The sequence below is a fragment of the Peromyscus californicus genome, unplaced genomic scaffold (genome assembly GCF_007827085.1).
Source record: "Peromyscus californicus insignis strain IS unplaced genomic scaffold, ASM782708v3 Scaffold_11__1_contigs__length_118956290, whole genome shotgun sequence".
NCBI lineage: Eukaryota > Metazoa > Chordata > Mammalia > Rodentia > Cricetidae > Peromyscus > Peromyscus californicus.
In genome coordinates, this window is record NW_026294402.1 from 103,847,328 (window position 1) to 103,865,281 (window position 17,954).

A 17,954-nucleotide genomic window follows, 5' to 3' on the forward strand; every position below is an offset into this window, starting at 1 on the left:
CCCCCCTCCGCATCACTCCTCATGATCCTCAGGTGCATCTGTGTGAGGATCCATTGAACCAGCAAGAAAAACCGCAGCTTCCCTGAGGGCAACGTTGGGACGGGTGTACCAGCTGCATACAGCTGGCGCTCAAGTGTTGGGACAACGTTGCCCCCAGATCCTCTCCCAGCCCCTAAGTCAGCTGCAAGGGGGTCTCCCCACCAAAGTATCCCGTGAGCAGAAGGCAACTTGGGTGTACCAATCCCTCCAATCCTGGGAAACCTGTCGCAAGTTTCCGCCGACGGGGGCGGGAGAGCAGCAGCCAGGCTGGGAGGGGCGGCCGCTTCCCCTCCCTCCCACCTCTTCCCCCTCCCTCCCACCTCTTTCCCCTCCCTCCTACCTCCTCCCCTCAGTGGCGGGGTTCCGGGAACAGGCCGGGGCGTGGCAAGGAGGCTCGGGCCGCGCGGGTCGCTGAGGTTGCGGCGGCACCGCGGCCCTGTGCTTGGTCCGTCTGTTCTCCCGTCTGTCTGTCTGTCTGTCTCGCCATGGCTGCGCCGGCGCCCTCTCCGCGGACCCTGTTGCTGCCGCTGCTGCCGCCGCTGCTGCTGCTGCTGCCGCCTCCGGGTGGTGAGCCTGGGAGGAGGGGGCGGTGTGCGCTGCCCAGGGACCCGGTCGGGTCAGACACTTCCCCTAGCCAGCCAGCAGCAGCCCTGGAGTGATAACCGTGGGGGCGTCTGCGAACCCCACCACTGACTCCATCCTGTTACCCCTACCCTCCTGAACTTATACTGCCCCAGAAAACTGCCACCGTTGTTGGGTCCTCCATGGTGGGTAGGTCCTACTTGTCCCAGGGGCTGGAGCAGGGTTCCCCGCCTGGGGTTAGTTCCAGGTGGGGGGCCTCAAGGCGGCCCGGCCCCTCCTGCCGAGGTTGTCCCTCCCAGCCTGCTTCCTGGCTGGCAGCCCTCCATCCGCTGCCTCTACTATGGCCCTCGTGTTCTTGGAGAAGCTGGGCCCTGAGGCTGGCTTCTTGCGGGGAGGAGATTCCCTTTCCCTTGTCACCCTAGAGGGATGACTCACAGGCTTCGGAGGGTAGGCTGGGGGCCTATTGGGGTGGGAATTAGAACAGCCCCCTGCCCAGCCTTGGAAGCTAATGGTTCGGTTGGGATGGGTGGCTTCCTAGAGGAAAGGGGCTGTGTTTCCTGAAGGCTGACGTGAATTTTGGAGGACCTGGGGTGGGGAGATGCGAAGAGAGAGCCCTACACCGAATCAGCCTACCCCTGCAGTGAGCCGCGGGGACGATGGGTCTCCAGTCTAGAGAGCCTTGTGTCTGGAGTTCAGAGTAGCATTTGTGCCTGGGAACCAGCCTGAAAGACCCACTGTGTGGGCACCAGAAGATGATACTTGGATTTAGTCTCAGCCCTCCAGAGGCAGAGGCGGGAGGATTCCTGTGAGTTTGAGACCAGTCTGGTAAAGGTTGTGAGTTTCCCGGCCAGCCAGGGCTACACAGAGAGACCCTAAAAGAAAGAGGAGCTCCCTGGTGTCCCTGGTGCAGGCTGTTGATCCTGACTGGGAGGCACAGCCTGGCTTGTGGCTGTGGCTGTACTCACTTCAGGGGGCCAGTTGGCAGAACTGGGCCTGCAATGGTCAGAAATACCCATTCTATAGTTTTGCCCAGAGCAAGGTTCTGCTTGGTGTTACCAAAACAAAACAGCAAAAACGCATTACCTCCTTACCTCCAAGTTATCTTTTCTCAGAGTCTCACAGTGCCTCGGCCTTGAGCCTCATGCTAACAGCCCTGGGGTGCATGTTCTACTGATCTTGCTGGGCCTTCCCACCAGGGTTCGACCAGGGTTTGTGTGCTGGACCAGGACTGCATCCAGACTGACGCTTAAGCGTTTGTCCGCAGATGTGGTCTGATGAGCCTTGATGGGCTGGGTGTTTCCTGTGGGGGCGGGGGTCTCCTGTGTGTGGGCTCCAATGTGCTAGTGTGGCCTAAGGACACACAGGGACATGGTGTGTGGCATCTTCCCGGAGTGTTGTAAATAAAGCTTGTGGGTAGCCAAAGCCCTTTGTCCTTCTCCACATCTCTCAACATGACCTTGTTTGTTGAGGTTTGCAAGGGTACCCCTTGCCCTTAGGCTGAGAACTTTGTGATGGTTCCTGGGTGTCTCTTGGTGCCACCAGAGCACGAAAATTCCCTAATACCTGCTGTATGCCTAGCCTAGGGATGAGTGCTTTATGGATACTTGTGTGGGGCATGGCATTGTGCATTGGTTAGGATTCAGCCTGCTGGGAGTGGGTGCTCCATGAGGTTCAGGCGTCTCCCTCCCTCCCTCTCTCCACCTCTCTCTCCCCCTCTCTCCTCCCCACCTCTTTTCCCCTCTTTCCCCCTTCTCCCCCCTACCCCCTCTCTTCCTTTCCCCCTCTCTCCCTTTCCCCCTCTCTCCCCCTCCTCCCCCTTTTTCTCCCCCCCCCTGCATTTGTGGCTGGAAGGTGAGGCTGCTATGGAGTTAATAAGGATTAAATATTGGACAGTCCTGTGCCTGCAGGTGCTCAGGTGTGTGCTTCTGTTCAGCTGTACAACTGTACACCTTCTGGGCTTGGCAGCTTTTGGGAGGTGGCCTGGAATAAGGCCTTGAAGGAGGAGTGGAGTCGCAGGTGAGGGATAGGCAAGAATGGTATATGTTGAGGTGCAAAGGGTAACCGCCTAACGCCTTTGCAGTTGACACTCTGCCTTGAGGTCTTGATCTTAAGGTAAGGGATTCTGAGAGCATCTAGTAGCCCTTCAGACCCACAAGTAGAAAAGTCAGCCTTCTACCAGGAAACCGACAGACTGCCAAGGGATGGAGGACATCTTTCAGAGCACCTTGCTGTGGCCTCGAGGAGAGGGCAAAGGCTTGGTAGGAGGGGTGGTCTCCTGAGGTGGCCTACCGCAGGCTTGTGCCTGGTAGCTGCACTGGGAAAATCACTGTCACTGGCGGGGAGGGGGGGCTACGGCTGAGACCTGGCCTATGGTTCACAGGGGAACAGGCTTGTTTCTCTGCTCCAGCCCAAGGTGAGCTGTGCCGGCTTGTTGGCGAAGACAAGCTGATCCCAGAGTCCTGTCCTGATTTCTGCTGCGGCTCCTGTTCCAGCCAGTACTGCTGCTCTGATGTTCAGAAGAGGGTCCAGTGGGATGAGGATACGTGTACTGAGCCAGAGGCCAGGTGGGTGCAAGGAGGGGAGGCGGAGGGGGAGGAACCTCAGTCCATCCTCTGGAGAGTGCCCTGCCCCTCTGACTCCTCCAGAGGGCTGAGCATTGAGCCAGAGTGTGTGAGGAGTCCTGTTCTGGACAGGGCTTCCTACCTAGAGCTACTCCACTCTGTCGTTCCCCCCTACATCCTCAAGGGTTCTGTTTCACTCCACCTTGGGCTGGGCCCAGTGGCCTCAGCTGGCTTTGGCTCTGGGTGTGTACTTTGACCCACAGGTCCTCAGGGTGGGCACCTGTTATGAGAGTGCCCCACATCTGTCTGTGCTGTGGTTATGCGTGTGCTATGCAGCGCACAGGGTGTGGATGTGTGCCCAGAGTGAGCTGGGCTGTGTCCTCCAGCGGCGCTTATGTGTTTGTATCCATCTTTGGTGTAGACGGTTGTCATGGGTGAGGACCGAGACGTCTCTCTCATCATCGGTGTTTTTCTTTGTGCTTGGCCACACATTTAGAGTTGTAGCGGTCATACTCGGCTCATAGCAGGTTGTCACCATTGTTTTGCACAAGTCCAGACCGCACCGTCTGTGTTCACTTCAGTCTCTCATGGTCATTCTGTCCCCCTCCCATCCCACCGACTTCCTCGTCTGGGTTTGAGGTACCTTCTTTTGTTTGTATTCTTAAACAGTCTGTATTGTTTTGTGGGCACTTTTGGGGGGTACCCTTACTTTTTGTTTGTTTTTTCGAAACTAGGTTTCTCTGTGTAGTTTTGGTGCCTATCCTGGATCTCACTTTGTAGACCAGGATGGCCTCAAACTCACAGAGATCCGCCTGGTGCCCTTACTTTTTGAGCTCAATACAGTGTTAATAAGACAGTTGTCTGTAGTAGGTCTTTTTTGGGGGGCATTCTTTGGGACCACCAATCCCCCAATAATGACACTGAGACTTAGTTTTGTGAAAGCTTGGCCTTAACTTAGGCTTGTTTCCAACCAGCTCTTATAATTTAATTAACCTATATTTTTAAATCTATGTTCTGCTGCATAGCTCTTGACCTTTCCTCGGTACGGCACATCTGACTTGTTCTGAATCTGCTGGCGAAATCTGAGCATCTAAATTCCTTCACCAGGAAGTCCTACCTATCCTCTCCTGCCTAGCTATTGGCCGTTCATCTTCTTATTAAACCAATCAGAAGGCACCTTAGGCAGAGACACATCTTCCCAGTGCACAACAAGATCACCCCACACAGTTGTTGCAGCTGTGCCATTTGGTGTGAGTCCAAACTTGTTAACGTCAGAGGCGGGAGCAACCCTTCCTCCTGCTTTTCATGAATTTGGAAGAAGTTCTTGGGGATATGTGTGGAACTGCCAGGTGTCCCAGAAATGTCACATAGTCACTAAGAATCATCATTGGCTGTCCTTATATTTTACAGATGTCTTTTTATTTTTTTTTGAAAGAGGGTCTCATTATATAGCCCTGGCTGGCCTCAGATTCACAGAGATCCACCTGCCTCTGCATCTTAAGTGCTGAGTTTAAAGGTGTGCGTCACCATGCTTGGCTTAGAGATATTTGATTTTTTTCATCATGTTAACTTTTATTACTTTTTTTAAAACCTTTTTTTGGTATGTTTTTTCAAGACAGGGTTTCTCTGTGTAGCCCTGGCTGTCCTGGAAGTCCCTCTGTAGACCAGGCTGGCTTTGAACTTGGAGATCACCTGTCTTGCTCCCATACTAAAGGCATGCAATAATACTGTCTGGCTTAAAAACTTTTTTTTTTTTTTTTCTGAAACAGGGTTTCTCTGTGTAGTTTTGGTGCCTGTCCTGGATCTTGCTCTGTAGACCAGGTTAGCCTCAGACTCACAGAGATCTTCTTGTCTCTGCCTCCCAGTGCTGGGATTAAAGGCATGTACTACCACTGCCCAGCTCACAGCAAGATCTTGTATCAAAAAAAAAGATCTTGCTGTGTTGCCCAGATTGGTTTCAAACAACCTTCCCATCTCAGATTACTAAGTAGTTGATGTTGTGGGTGCCTGCATTAAACCCAGCTTATAGTAATTTTTTAAAAAGCAGGTACATTTATTCCATTTAGATGTCATAGATCACCTAGGATGTAGCTCAGTAGTACCCTGGGCCCTGGGTTCAATTGCTAGCACTCAGAAAGGGCCATCAAATGTAATGTAGTTGTTAATATTATGAAATTGTATTTCTCATTTTATTTAGCTTTCTGTTAGTCTCGTCGTCTCTTGTACTTTTAAATTCCTTGTATTATTTTGATTTGGTTTTATTCTATTTATTTTACCACTTCTTTTACAGCCTTATTGCTTTATTTCTTTTTCTTGCCTTACTGCGTTGGTGAGATGTAGATACCCATGTCTTTAAATTTTTTTAACTTTTATGTGTATCTGTTTCTGCCTGCATGTATATATGTGTTCCATGTGTGTACAATGCCCTCAGAGGCCAGAAGGGGGGTCAAGTCCTCTGGAGATGAGGTTACAGCGGGTTATGAGCTGCCATGTGAGTGTGGGGACAGAACTCCAGTCCTCCGCATGAAGAGCAAGTGTTCGTAAGTGCTGCACCAGCTCTCCAGCCTTTCACCCCTGTTTTATTTCCAATTTTGGGGGTAGAATGCTAGCTTTTTTGGAGGTATCCTGTTTCATGGTGAGGAAGTTCCTTGTTAGTTCTACTTTTCCTGGAGTTTTAATGATGGAGGGATCAGAATTTTTCGAGATGCTTTTCTGCTGTTTTCTGAGATGCTCGTGGGCTTTCTGTTTTTATTCTCTTAATGTGGTAGATAATATGTATCCTATTCTAAAATAACATTTTATTTTTTTTTTTTTTTTTTTTTTTTTTTTTTTTTTTTTAAAGATTTATTTATTTATTATGTATACAGCATGTATGACTGCAGGTCAGAAGAGGGCACCAGATCTCATTACAGATGGTTGTAAGCCACCATGTGGTTGCTGGGAATTGAACTCAGGACCTCTGGAAGAGCAGTCAGTGCTCTTAACCTCTGAGCCATCTCTCCAGCCCTAAAATAACATTTTATTTATTTTTATTTCTTGTGTGAATGTTTTGCCTGCATGTATGTGTGCCACCTGTATACCTGGTGTCTGCTGAAGTCAGAAGAAGGCATTATTGGATCCCTTGGAACCGGAGTTAACACACAGTTGTGAGCTGCCATGTGGTTGCTGGGCATTGAACCCAGGTCCTCTGGAAGAGCAGCCAGTGCTCTTAACCGCTGAGCTATTGGTCCGGCCCCTAATGTAATGTTTTGTATGGGGCTGTTGAGATGATTCAGTGGGTAAAAGTACTTACCACCAAGCCTGGCAACCTGAGTTCAATCCCTGGGACCCACATTGTGGAAGGAAAGAATTGACTCCTATAAATTGTCCTCTGACCTCCACATGTGCCTGCATACTAAATGTAAAATAAAAAAAATTAAAATAGTATAAATTAGGTTGGTGGATTTTTTTTCTCTTGGCATATAGAAAGTTCCATTCCACAGTCTCTCAGTTTCTATTATTTCCATTGCGATAGGAGCTTGAAAGTCAGTTTAATTTTCATTTTAGTCTCTCAAGAAATGAGAGGGTAAGGGATTATTTTTCTTTTCTGGTGATAGGAAGTCAATATAGGGCTTTGGACACACTACTGAACTTTATGCCTGGCCAGTCTTCCTTTACATATTTTTTTAGACAGGATCTCTCTGTAGTCCCTGACTAGCTTGGAACTCATGTAGACTAGGCTAGCCTCTGATTTGCCTACCTTTGCCTGCTGAGTGTTGGGATTAAGGTATGTACCACCACTCCTGGCTTACAGATTTCTCTCTATTTTTATTTCTGTAGATTTGTTGGACTTCTAAAATCTGTGGCTTAGCATATCTTATTAGTTCTGAACAGGTGTCTGACATTATTTAAATATCCTTCCTCCTTCCTTTCCCTTCCCCCCTGGAACTCCAGTCAGACACGCACTGTGCTCCCTCTGGGGTCCATGACTCTTAGATGCTTTTCCATGTTTTCGTCTGTATCTTGCTGTCTGGATACTGTTTTATAACATTCAGATCACATAATTCTTTGTTTTTAAGAACATTTATTTAGTGTGCGTGTGCGTGCGTGCGTGTGTGTGTGTGTGTGTGTGTGTGTGTGCATGTGCGCGTGCGTGCGTGCGTGCGTGTGTGTGTGTGTGTGTGTGTGTGTGTGTGTGTGTGTGTGTGCGCGTGCACGCACACATGTAAATGCCAGCGTGGATGGGTGCCACAGCTCATCTGTGGAAGTCAGAGGACAACTTGCAGCATTCCGTTGTTTCCCTTCTACCAGGTCTGTTCCTGGGATTGAACTCGGGTCATCAGGCTTGGCAGCAAGCACCCTTACTCACTGAACCACCTTGTTGCCCCCCACCTTTGTTTGTTTGTTTGAGACAGAGTCTTGCTATGTAGCGGTCACTGGCCTGACACTTGCTATATAGAGCAGGGTGGACTAGAACTTGGAGCAGTCCTCTTGCCTCTGAGTGCCGGGGTTAAAGGTATGCACAACCATACCTAGCTTTTCACGGAGGTTTTTGTTAATTTGGGGGGGGGGGCTGTTTTTGTTTGTTTGTTTTTGAGACAGGGTTTCTCTGTTTCTCTTGCTGTCCTGATACTCACTCTGTAGACCAGGCTGGTGTCAAATTCAGAGATCTGCCAGCCTCAGCCTCCTGAGTGCCAGGATTAAAGGCTTGCACCACCACTGCCTGACTGAAGTTTTGGGGTTTTTTTCCTTGTTTTTTTTTTTGTTTGTTTGTTTTGTTTTGGTGTTTTTTTTTTAAGATTTATTTATTTATTATGTATGCAGTCTTCTGTCTGCATGCATGCCTGCACGCCAGAAGAGGGCACCAGATCTCATTACAGATGGTTGTGAGCCATCATGTGGTTGCTGGGAATTGAATTCAGGACCTCTGGAAGGGCAGTCAGTGCCCTTAACCACTGACCTGAGCCATCTCTCTAGCCCATGACTGAAGTTTTTAATGTGGTTATATTCCACATAACATACTATGTACAAAATAAATGTGCAAACCAGTGATCTATCATTTGATCAAGACTAGAATCTTTAGAACAACTCAGAGACTCCATAAGCCCACTCACTGTTTCTCTTTCAACCCCCAAATGATGGCTGTTATCCTAACTTTTATGTAACTTTGATTTTTTTTTTCTTTTTATGTGTATGGGTGTTTTGCCTGCGTGTATGTCTGTACCACGTGACATGCAGTGCCCTTGGATGCCAGAAGAGTGTGTCAGATTCTGGACTGGGGTTACAGACTGTTTGTTGTGAACCTGTGAGGGCTGTGAATTGAACCCAGGTCTTCTGGAAAAACAGTCAGTGCTGAGCCATTCCTCCAGCCCCAACTTTGATTTTCTTTGCATACACACACACACACACACACACACACACACACACACACACACACACACACACAAACACAAACACGCGCGTGCCTGTGACGGTCAGCCCCAAAATACATTTCTTTTAAATATGTGTATTTAAATGAAATAGATATAATTATGAATCAGGGATTTTTTGTTATTATTGTATTCTATTTTATTTGTTTTTATATGCATGAGTATTTTGCATGCATGTCTGTATACCATATATGTACCTGGTGCCTGTGGAGGCCCGGAGAGGTCACTGGATTACCGTGGAACTGGAGTTGTGAGCTGCTATGTGGGCTAAGAATCAAACCCAGGACCTCTGCAAGAGCAGCAAGTGCTCTTAACCATTGAGTCAGTCCACCAGCCCTGACTTATAATTTTTTTTTTGGCTTTTCGAGACAAGGTTTCTCTGTGTAGTCCTAGCTGACCTGGAACTCACTCTGTAGACCAGGCTGGCCTCGAACTCACAGAGATCCTCCTGCCTCTGCTTCCCGAGTGCTGGGATTGAAGGTGTGCACCACCAAGTCGGGACCACCAGGCTTGAGAATGGTCTCTGACAGACCTGCCACCACACCCTCCCACCCGTGCAGTCCAAGTCTTGTGGGATGGCCATGCAGCTTCCACGGGACCTGGATTGTCTCTGAGGTCTTCCCTTTGTCTTGGAGAGAGGTGCACAGTTGCATAGCACTATGGTCAGGTCCCGTGGGAGCGGAGTCCGGCAGCATCCCTTCAGATATCCTGTCTCTGCCTCCTTCAGTTCCACCTGGCAGCATTCCTGCTGGGATAACCTGGTCTACACCCGTTCTAATCTCAGTATCAGGTGGTTTTTGGACTGCAGTACTATTGCCTGCAATATAAATAGGCTGAGAATTTTCCGTCTTTTTTCATTTTTGGCGCTGGGGATCAAACCTCTGAGTTAGGATAGCAGAACCACTGAGCTACACTCCTGCCTTCTTTTTTCTTGAAGTTTTGATTTCTTCCTTTATAATCCCATCTTCGATTTTGCTCTCTCTTGCATTTCCCAGGCATAGTCAGGGGAGTGACTGTGTTCCCACATATGCTTAGAAATCTCCTCAGCTGTCTTTCTAGGGTACTTCAGGTTTTCAGAGTTGCTCAGTCTTCAGTCTCTTTAAGTTCTTCCTGGTAGCTCCAGTTTATTCTTTTATTACATTTTGCTTATTATTTGGCGTATGTGTATATATGTTATACGCAGCATGTGGAGGGCAGACGTTAACTGTCAGCCAGTGCCTTGACCCTCTCTGCCAATCCCAATGTTTATTGTTTATTCTTTTTTGATTTTCCGAGACAGAGTTTCTCTGTGTAGCCCTGGCTGTCCTGGAACTCACTCTGTAGACCAGACTGGCCTCAAATTCAGAGCTCCACCTGCCTCTGCCTCCTGAGTGCTGGGAAGAAAGGTGTGGGCTACCACCGCCCAGCCCAGTGTTTATTCTTTAAGTGCTTTAAAAATGACATTATTTTTATGTGCATGGGCTACACCTGACTTTTCTTGAGTTTTGTTGTTGTTGTGTATGTGTGCATTTGTGGGTTTTTTGTTTGTTTTGTTTTTTTGAAATGGTCTGCTATAGCCTAGTTCAGGCTGGCTTTGAACTTGCTAAGTAGCCAAGGATAATCTTGGATTCTGATGCTCCTTCATCTGTGTGCTAGGATTCTAAGCATGTATTATTCTGCCTAGCTCCCCGCCTCACCCGTCCCCTGGCCCACCCAGGCAGGGCCATAGTCTGTAGCCTAAAAGGACCTTGAATTTTAGACAGTCCCTGCCTCAGCCTCCTGGGTGCTCGGATTATGAGTCACCACGCCCAGCTGTGGCTTGCTTATTTTTTGTCCTTGACGTATTCTAGCCATGAAGTTCATTTCCTCCTAGGAACCTGTTAAGCTGTTTCCTGACTGTGGTCTGTTTTGTTTGGGATGGGGTCTCTTGCAGTCCTGGCGTACCCTAACTCCTGATTCTCCTGTCTCTACTTCCTGTGCGGCACCGTGGCTCTTGCTTGGTGAATCTTGACCTATAATATTTTCATTCCATTTTATGTAACCACCTCTCCATGTGTCGTCGTCGTCGTCGTCCCCCCCCCCCCCCCCCCCCGCCGCCTCTTTTCTCCCATTTCCTCCCTCCCTTTCCTTCCCTCCTCAGAAAACATATTGTCATGCAGTCCAGGCTGGCTTTGGTCTTGTGATCCTCCTGCCTCAGTCTCCAGTGGAAAGAGTTAGTGGTGGTCTTTTTTCCCCTGTATTTCTTTTTCTTTTTTTCTTTTTTTTAACTTTGTGGCAATGCAGCCCTCTGCTCTCGGTTTCCACCCCATCCTGTTGTGGTCAGGGCCCGTACGTTGCAGATCTTAAGTTTGAGATTTATTTCCTGGCCTCATAGGCACTGAACCCCGGAGACTGCCTTTGGTGTATCGGAGAAGAGTGTACGGCTCCGGTGTGTACACCGTCCATTCTTGGGATGTCGTGTGTGCCTTGAGGCTGTGTGCTGTGGGATGCAGATGGGGATCCAGTGTGTTGTTCCTCAGGAGCTTTCTCTTTTCTGTTAGCAGATTTTCCATCCACCCGGAGACACTGGAGCAGCTGGGTTCGGCGCTGAGATTTCGATCCAGTTTTGACAGTGACCCCATGTCAGGGTAAATAAAGCCTTTGGCTCTGTCTCTTTTCCTGGCGGATGTGACAAGGGCTCAGGTGGCCTGGGGGGTGGCCACTGCATACTGAAATGGTACAGCATCATGGGAATGGTGTCCCAGTGATGTTGTGACCGTGGTTGCCCACTGGAACCTTTGGAAATCCTCCAGGGAGCTGGATTTCCTCTGTGTTCTGGGGAGGGAGATGATGGGGTAGCTGGTTGGGGGCTGATAGTTGAAGGTGCAGGGGTGGGGTCCATGTTGACCTGGGCGATGGGGTGGGGTAGCAGGTACCTGATGAGGAGAGGGAATAGGGGAGGAAGTGACATTTGGTGGAGACTGCAGTGCTGTGAGGCAGTCGCGTGGTCGATGGCTGTGGCATAATGATGGCCATGCTGACGGGAAAGGGTGATGAGTGTGACGTTGTGACAATGTCAAGTCGAGGGCTGAGACAGCAGAAGTGCCTCAGCCGTTATGTGAAGGTCTGTGGCTCACACTCACTGTGCTGGCATCTCCCCGTCTCAGGATCAGGGTGACCCCTTCCTGAAGGAGGAGTGCAGCCATGATTCTTCCCTCTCACACTCACAGAGGTCACTCACTCTCCTAGCCCTAAACTTCTTGGCCAGGCTCCTGCCCTGTTTCTTCCATTTCTTCCTTCCTTCCTTCCTGAGACAAAGTCTCTTGTAGCCCAGGATAACCATGAATTTGGTATGTAGCTGAGGATGTCCTCAAACTTCTGCTCTTCCCCCACACCTGCATTAGGGGTGTGTATCAGCACACTTAGTTTATGCTGGGGATGGAACCTAGTGTCTCTTGTGTGGTAGGTGTGAGAAACGAGACCCTCATTTGACAACAACAAATTCAAGAGACTAGAGAGAGTAAACCGGTTGGTAATAGACGATTCTGCAGAGTAGGGCACCAGCCTAGAGAAAAGGCTGACATGACTGGTGTGGTCTGTCTTCCAGCTCTCCTAGCGGATCCCCCATCCTGTTGGTTCAGAATGCAAAGCCTTATCTAGTGAATAGCTGGGGCTTGGTCACAAAGGCAACTTTCCAAGTCTCAGAGTTCTGAGACTAGCAGGCCAGCTCCCAGCTTGGGGAGAGAGAGGCCTAGCACCCCCTGCTCCTTGGTGGCGCTTAGCACTCCAAGCACGTGGCATGCTGAAAATAGACCAGAATAACTTATCTCTTCCGTAGGCACGCTCTCTGTCACCTGCGCTGTATCTCCGGCATTTTTGTTTATTTTGAAACGGCCTCTTGCTCTGTAGCCCAGGCTAGCCCGGAACTCACTATGTCGTTTGGGAGGACTAAGAATTTGTAGTCCTCCTGCCTCAGCTTCCTGATTGCTGGAATCACAGGTGTGAGTTTCCGTGTTCCCTTCCTGAACTGTCCTCCTGTCACCATCCGAGGCCACAAGACAAGTCGCTGAGGCAAAGAACACACGGGTCAACATGGCAGGCAGCCATCGGGAGTGGCTGTGACTGCCCGGCCAGAGGTGTTGGGAGGCTAGGCTGGAGGTGGGCTGTTGGTGTTCAGCAGCTGCCTGCCAGCAAGGAGCAAGAGAAGAGAATGGACAGAGGAACAGGCTTCCTTGGCTCTGGAGACAGAGGTCCAGCCCTTCATAGGGTTGTTGGAGAGAAACAGGCCATTAGTGGGACTGGGGAGGAGGGGCGTTGTCTTGAAGGTTTAGGTGAGAAGAACATGTGGAGGATGGTACCTAGGGACAGCAGTATTCAAGGAACAGTGTGAGGGAGAGCCAAGAGGGAGGGCTACGGTTGATATCAAGAAGGCAGCTGGTCGCCAGGCAGTGGTGGCGCACGCCTTTAATCCCAGCACTCGGGAGGCAGAGGCAGGCGGATCTCTGTGAGTTCGAGGCCAGCCTGGTCTACAGAGTGAGATCCAGGAAAGGCTCCAAAGCTACACAGAGAAACCCTGTCCCAAAAAACCAAAACCAGAAAAAAAAAAAAAAAAAAAAAAAATAAAAAACAAAAAATGAAACAACCAACAACAAAAGGAAGGCAGCTGGTCCAAAGCACTGTGGACTGTACTGAAGTGGGATTGGCACCCCACACTGGCACACTTGGCAGGAGCCACCCAGTACAGCATATGAAGAGTGAATTGAAAGCATGTGTGATGAGTGTAGACAGCTCCATGGAGACACTCTGGCCTGACAGTGTGTGGAAAGGCTTTTTTGGTCATGGTGGAGACAGCTAGAAGTATGGGGAGCGGGGAGGGCTGTGCTAGGGGGAAGAATGGGATACTGCGATTTCTTTTTCTCCTGTTCTTCGCGGCCCCAGAATTGTGCCTAGCACAGGAAGTTGAGGGACTGGGCTGTCCATGACACTTCTCTCAGGAACATTCTTACGCAAACACTCCACTGGACACCCATGTGCGGCCTCTGTGGCTGAGGGCACTCTTTGTCCACAGAGTGGATTCCATAGTAGGGGATCAGTCCCTGCTGCCTGGCCATGGCTTGGGACCCCAGAGAGGCCCCCAGAGGAAAGATGCTGGGACCTGAGGTCTGCAAACTCTGTCTCCGTTTCCCACCATTGATCTTCCTCTTTGGTTCTCACCCTCTGAGTCATAGGTCAGAACAGAAGCTTGCCAGAGTGCACACCTGCCAAGCCCTGAGTTGTCACATCCTGTAGAGGACGGATCCTCCCTCAGTGTGCTCAACTTCGGTTTCTTTTCTTTTCTTTCTTTTTTTTTTTTTAAAGTTTTCTTTCTTTTTTGAGACAAGATCTCATCTCACTGTGTAGCCCTGGCTGGCCTGGAACTCATACATAGACCAGGCTGGCCTCGAACCCAGAGATCTTCTACCTGTCTCTGCCAAGCAGGCGCTACCTACTAAGCCATAAGTAGACAGGACTTTAATTATATAGGAGCCAAGGAGTCCGGTGTTTTCATGGTTGAGGAATGTGTTCCCTTGGAAGTGATACATTGAACTCAGGTCTGAGAGATGAACAGGGATTATCAGCTGGGAGTGAGAGTTGTGGGGAAGGAGGGGGGCCCAACAGCCAGAAGACCCTGAGGCAGAACACAGCTTGGTGCTTGGTGAGCTGCCTAGAGCAGAGATAAAGAGGGGGAGGGGTCCTCAGCCCCACCTGGCTTGGTGGGGTCTGCAAGGAGTTTTATCTAATTTTTTTTTTTTTTGTTAGGCTTTTGGGGGACAGGATTTCTCAATATAGTCCAGGCCTGCCTGGAATTCTCTATGTAGCTCAGGCTTGCACAGAACTCATAATCCTTCTGCCTCAGCAGCATCCTGACTTCAAATATTACCTGTGTGCTAGCACACCTAGCTAAACTTTTAAAGATTGAAATTGGCTTTTTTTGTAAGTTTTACTATCTGTTTAGACAAACCCTAGATCTTAGTTGTTAACTGTACTTACTCTACACCCACGGAAAGGTAGGTACACACTATGTCACCAGTAATGACAAAACATCCTGTGGTTCCAGAGGCTGGGGGAGCTGTTGGCATTAGAACCAGGGAAACATGATCAGATCTGGCAGGGTCATGTACAGGCTTGGGAGCAGCAAGGAGTGGGAGAGGAGGGGCAGTGGGGATGAGCTGTTTCTGTGTCAGCCAGAGCCTACAGGTCCTGCTTTGCCCATGCAGGCTCAGGCCCAAGGGGTGGGTGAGCCAAGCAGAATAGCTCAGGGCTGGGGCTGGGCTGCATTCAGAGGCCAGGATGCACAGGGCTGGGAAAGTGACCTGGGGCCTCTGCGGGCCCCTGCCAGTCCTTCTCTGTAGCTTTCTGGCTGCTGGTGCTGTGGATGGTGCTTGAGTCATGCTGTGTCTTTAAGAGGGTGGCTACAGGGCCTGTGAGTCTGTCCTTCCGGCCGCTGACGTCAGGAATGGGAAAGGCTCAGGAGAAGATTCGATTTCCTTTTCTTTGAAAGGGGAGGAGATTGAAACTGAGTGGCCCCTGATGAAAAGAGGGGAAGTCCTGGGCTGCAGGAGCCCCTTGAGTGAAGGCGGAGGCTAACATGGGGTGAGCGTGGCACATTCTGTAGAGAGGCAAAGAGACACTGGACCTTCCACTGCATGCCACCAACTGTGTGAATGTGGTTTTGTCCTGCCTCTGACTGCTCAGGGAGATACCTATGGGTCCATGGTCCTGTCTTAAATGCTTGTCCTGGGCCACATGGTGGTGAAGGCTCCTGTTATGGAAGCCTTATGTGTGTGTGTGGGGGCTTGTGCCTAAGTCTGTCCCTTGGCTGAGAGGCCCTGCTGAGGCTTTGCTGTTCCTCTGGGCTGTGAGCTTGGGAGCCTCATGGTAGGGTGGGGTGGCACCTACATCCTTCCTCTCTGACCTCAGGGGGGCAGATGCTCTGGCGTTTACATTTTGAATGTACCTGTTGCCGTTGCCAAACATTTGTCTTTTATTAGAAAACAGCATGGGACCAGGGACCATGGGAAGATAATGGGGGCCTTGTGTGCTATTGGGTGTCATTGTGGGGGTGGGGGGGTTTCCAGCCTATGCTGTTGCTGTCAAAGGGCAGACCCTCTATTCTGTGGGTGCCTGCTGTCTCCATTTAGCCTCCCTGTGATGGACCCATGCTAGTGAACCATGGGGCAGCCCTGGATGTCAAGTGAGCTGCAGTTCCTCAGCACTTGGCAGCCTGTTTGACTCAGATTCCATCCTGCCCGGCTTGTGGCATATGTCTGGCAACCATGCGCTGCTTGTTTGGTAGGGGAGGACTAGGTGTATGGGTAGGTGGATACAGGGAGTGGGCATGGGGGAGGGGAGCTTTATATAAATTCATGAAGAGCAGCCCTGCTGTGTGCGTGAGGAAACTGGGGTTGAAACAGGTTTATAACACACACTGGGAAGTTTCTTAGAGTCTCTTTTGCTGAGAGGGGCGCCCCTGGAACATGCGAGGTAAGAGTCGCTGGTCATAGGAAAGAGTAAAAGGTGGTTACGACTGGCTTTTCGGCAGGTTCGGAGCGACTGTCGCCATTGGCGTGACCATCTTTGTGGTGTTCATCGCCACCATCATCATATGCTTTACCTGCTCCTGCTGCTGTCTGTATAAGATGTGCTGTAACCGACCACGCCGTAAGCCTGCCCTCCCCACCTTGCCCACCTGCTCCCCTCCCTGTGAACATGCTGATCCCAGAGAGGGAAGGGTTGCTGACCAGGACCCTGTTTTGGCTAAACTGGGGGGATGGAAGGCAGGCCTGGCCTAGGGAGCCATAAGGTTTTGACTAATCGGGATTCTCTTTGCAGCCGTCGTGACCAACACCACAACCACTACTGTGGTTCATACTCCTTACCCTCAGCCTCCAAGTGTGGCCCCCAGCTACCCTGGACCAACGTACCAGGGCTACCACCCCATGCCCCCTCAGCCAGGAATGCCAACAGCACCCTACCCGACGCAGTACCCACCACCCTACCTGGCCCAGCCCGTGGGTCCACCAGCCTATCATGAGAGCTTGGCTGGTGAGTACCACTGTGGATTCGGCAACCCTGCATGGTCCCCCATCTCATGCCTCTGCTCCTAGGGTCCCTCCCTGCTAGCTCGCCTGCCTGTTTACACTGCAGCCCACTGTCCCCACAGCTAACCTCTGCCCTCTTTACTTTCAGGAGGTTCAGCTGCACCCTACTCTGCCAGCCAGCCTCCATACAACCCGGCCTACATGGATCCCCCAAAGGCAGTTCCCTGAGCCTGCTCCCCACCTCTCTGGCTGCCATTTGATTATGTCATGTGTGAGTGAGTGGTGTGCAGAGTTCTTTCCTGCTCTCTGTGCTGTGTGTGCCTTGTCTAAACATGTGGCTTCCTCTGACGCTGACCAGGTAGGCACAAATCCTTACCAGTGTGGGTTGGGACCAACCTGTCTTCTTCCTCACTTAAAATTATACTTTCTGAAGTCTCAAGTAAGTTAAAAATATTGGGGTAGGAAGTATTTCCCAGTTCACCCCAGGGTGACCAGCCGTGGTCTGTCACACTTAGGAGAGTAAGCTTTTTGTGGGCACAAATCCTGCTCTGGAGGGTAGCCAGCTAGCTGCTGCTCAGGGCCATGGCTTGTGCCCAGGGCTTGGCTGCATTTTGCAGTGAGGCAGGTAGGCAGGCAGAACAAGGGGCCCGGCTGCAGCTCAGTGGTGGGTCAGCTCCCGATGTCAGCACACCAGGCAGAGCATCATCTGCCCACCGTCAGTTGTCTAGACTGTCCCAGTGTCTTTCCTGGGACCATGTGGCCACATGCACTCATTATTCAGGCTATCCCCAGTGGGGAAGCTCTTCCGCTTTGCTGGCCTGGCTCCTGCCACTCGGCAAGGGCCCTCTGTCCACCACATGCTCCTGTTTCTCCCTGCAGTGTCTTGTTTTACTTTTAGCCAAACATTTTGCCTCTTTTCTGTCTCCAGATGTGTGTTAGTTGGTGTGAGATTGAAATCCTTGGTTCCTGGAGGATAACCTGACCTCTGATAGTCCATTTCCCTTGACACCAGCCTCATAGGATACCTGAGTCCTGTATAGCAGTCCAGTCCTGGCCGCAGGGACACCAGGGCCAAGGGGCTATCTGGACCACAGGTGGGGGTGGAAGGCGAAGGTGGTAGCTCTGGCTCAGACATGAATCCCTCACCTCGGTGTCCCTGTCGGTTGACGTTCTTCCAGCTGTCCTCGCCTTGTGTCTATTGGTGTGGTTCTGAGCATCCAGGCTCTGCACCCTTGTTTATAATAAATGCAAATATCTGGACCCACTTCCTCTTTCTTCAGAGCCTGGGCTGCTAGCCTTGGCTCTACACCGAATACTGCTTCTGT

General features: G+C 50.5%; 1 protein-coding gene across 3 annotated transcripts; it reads left to right on the forward strand.

Moving 5' to 3' along the window:
* The first annotated feature begins 408 nt into the window (after positions 1–408).
* On the forward strand, positions 409–17,889 carry Shisa5 (shisa family member 5). Of its 3 annotated transcripts, none has more exons than XM_052721521.1 (6): positions 409–606; positions 3,029–3,185; positions 11,110–11,196; positions 16,131–16,249; positions 16,421–16,633; positions 16,778–17,889. In XM_052721521.1, the coding sequence occupies exons 1-6, from the start codon at positions 525–527 to the stop codon at positions 16,855–16,857; spliced, it is 738 nt and encodes a 245-aa protein (XP_052577481.1). In that variant the 5' UTR covers positions 409–524; the 3' UTR covers positions 16,858–17,889. The 3 variants fall into 3 exon arrangements, with proteins under 3 accessions (XP_052577481.1, XP_052577482.1, XP_052577483.1); XM_052721522.1 differs by having other exon boundaries at positions 410–606; positions 11,113–11,196; XM_052721523.1 differs by lacking the exons at positions 409–606; positions 3,029–3,185; positions 11,110–11,196 and adding an exon at positions 15,047–15,181.
* Positions 17,890–17,954: the final 65 nt, after the last annotated feature.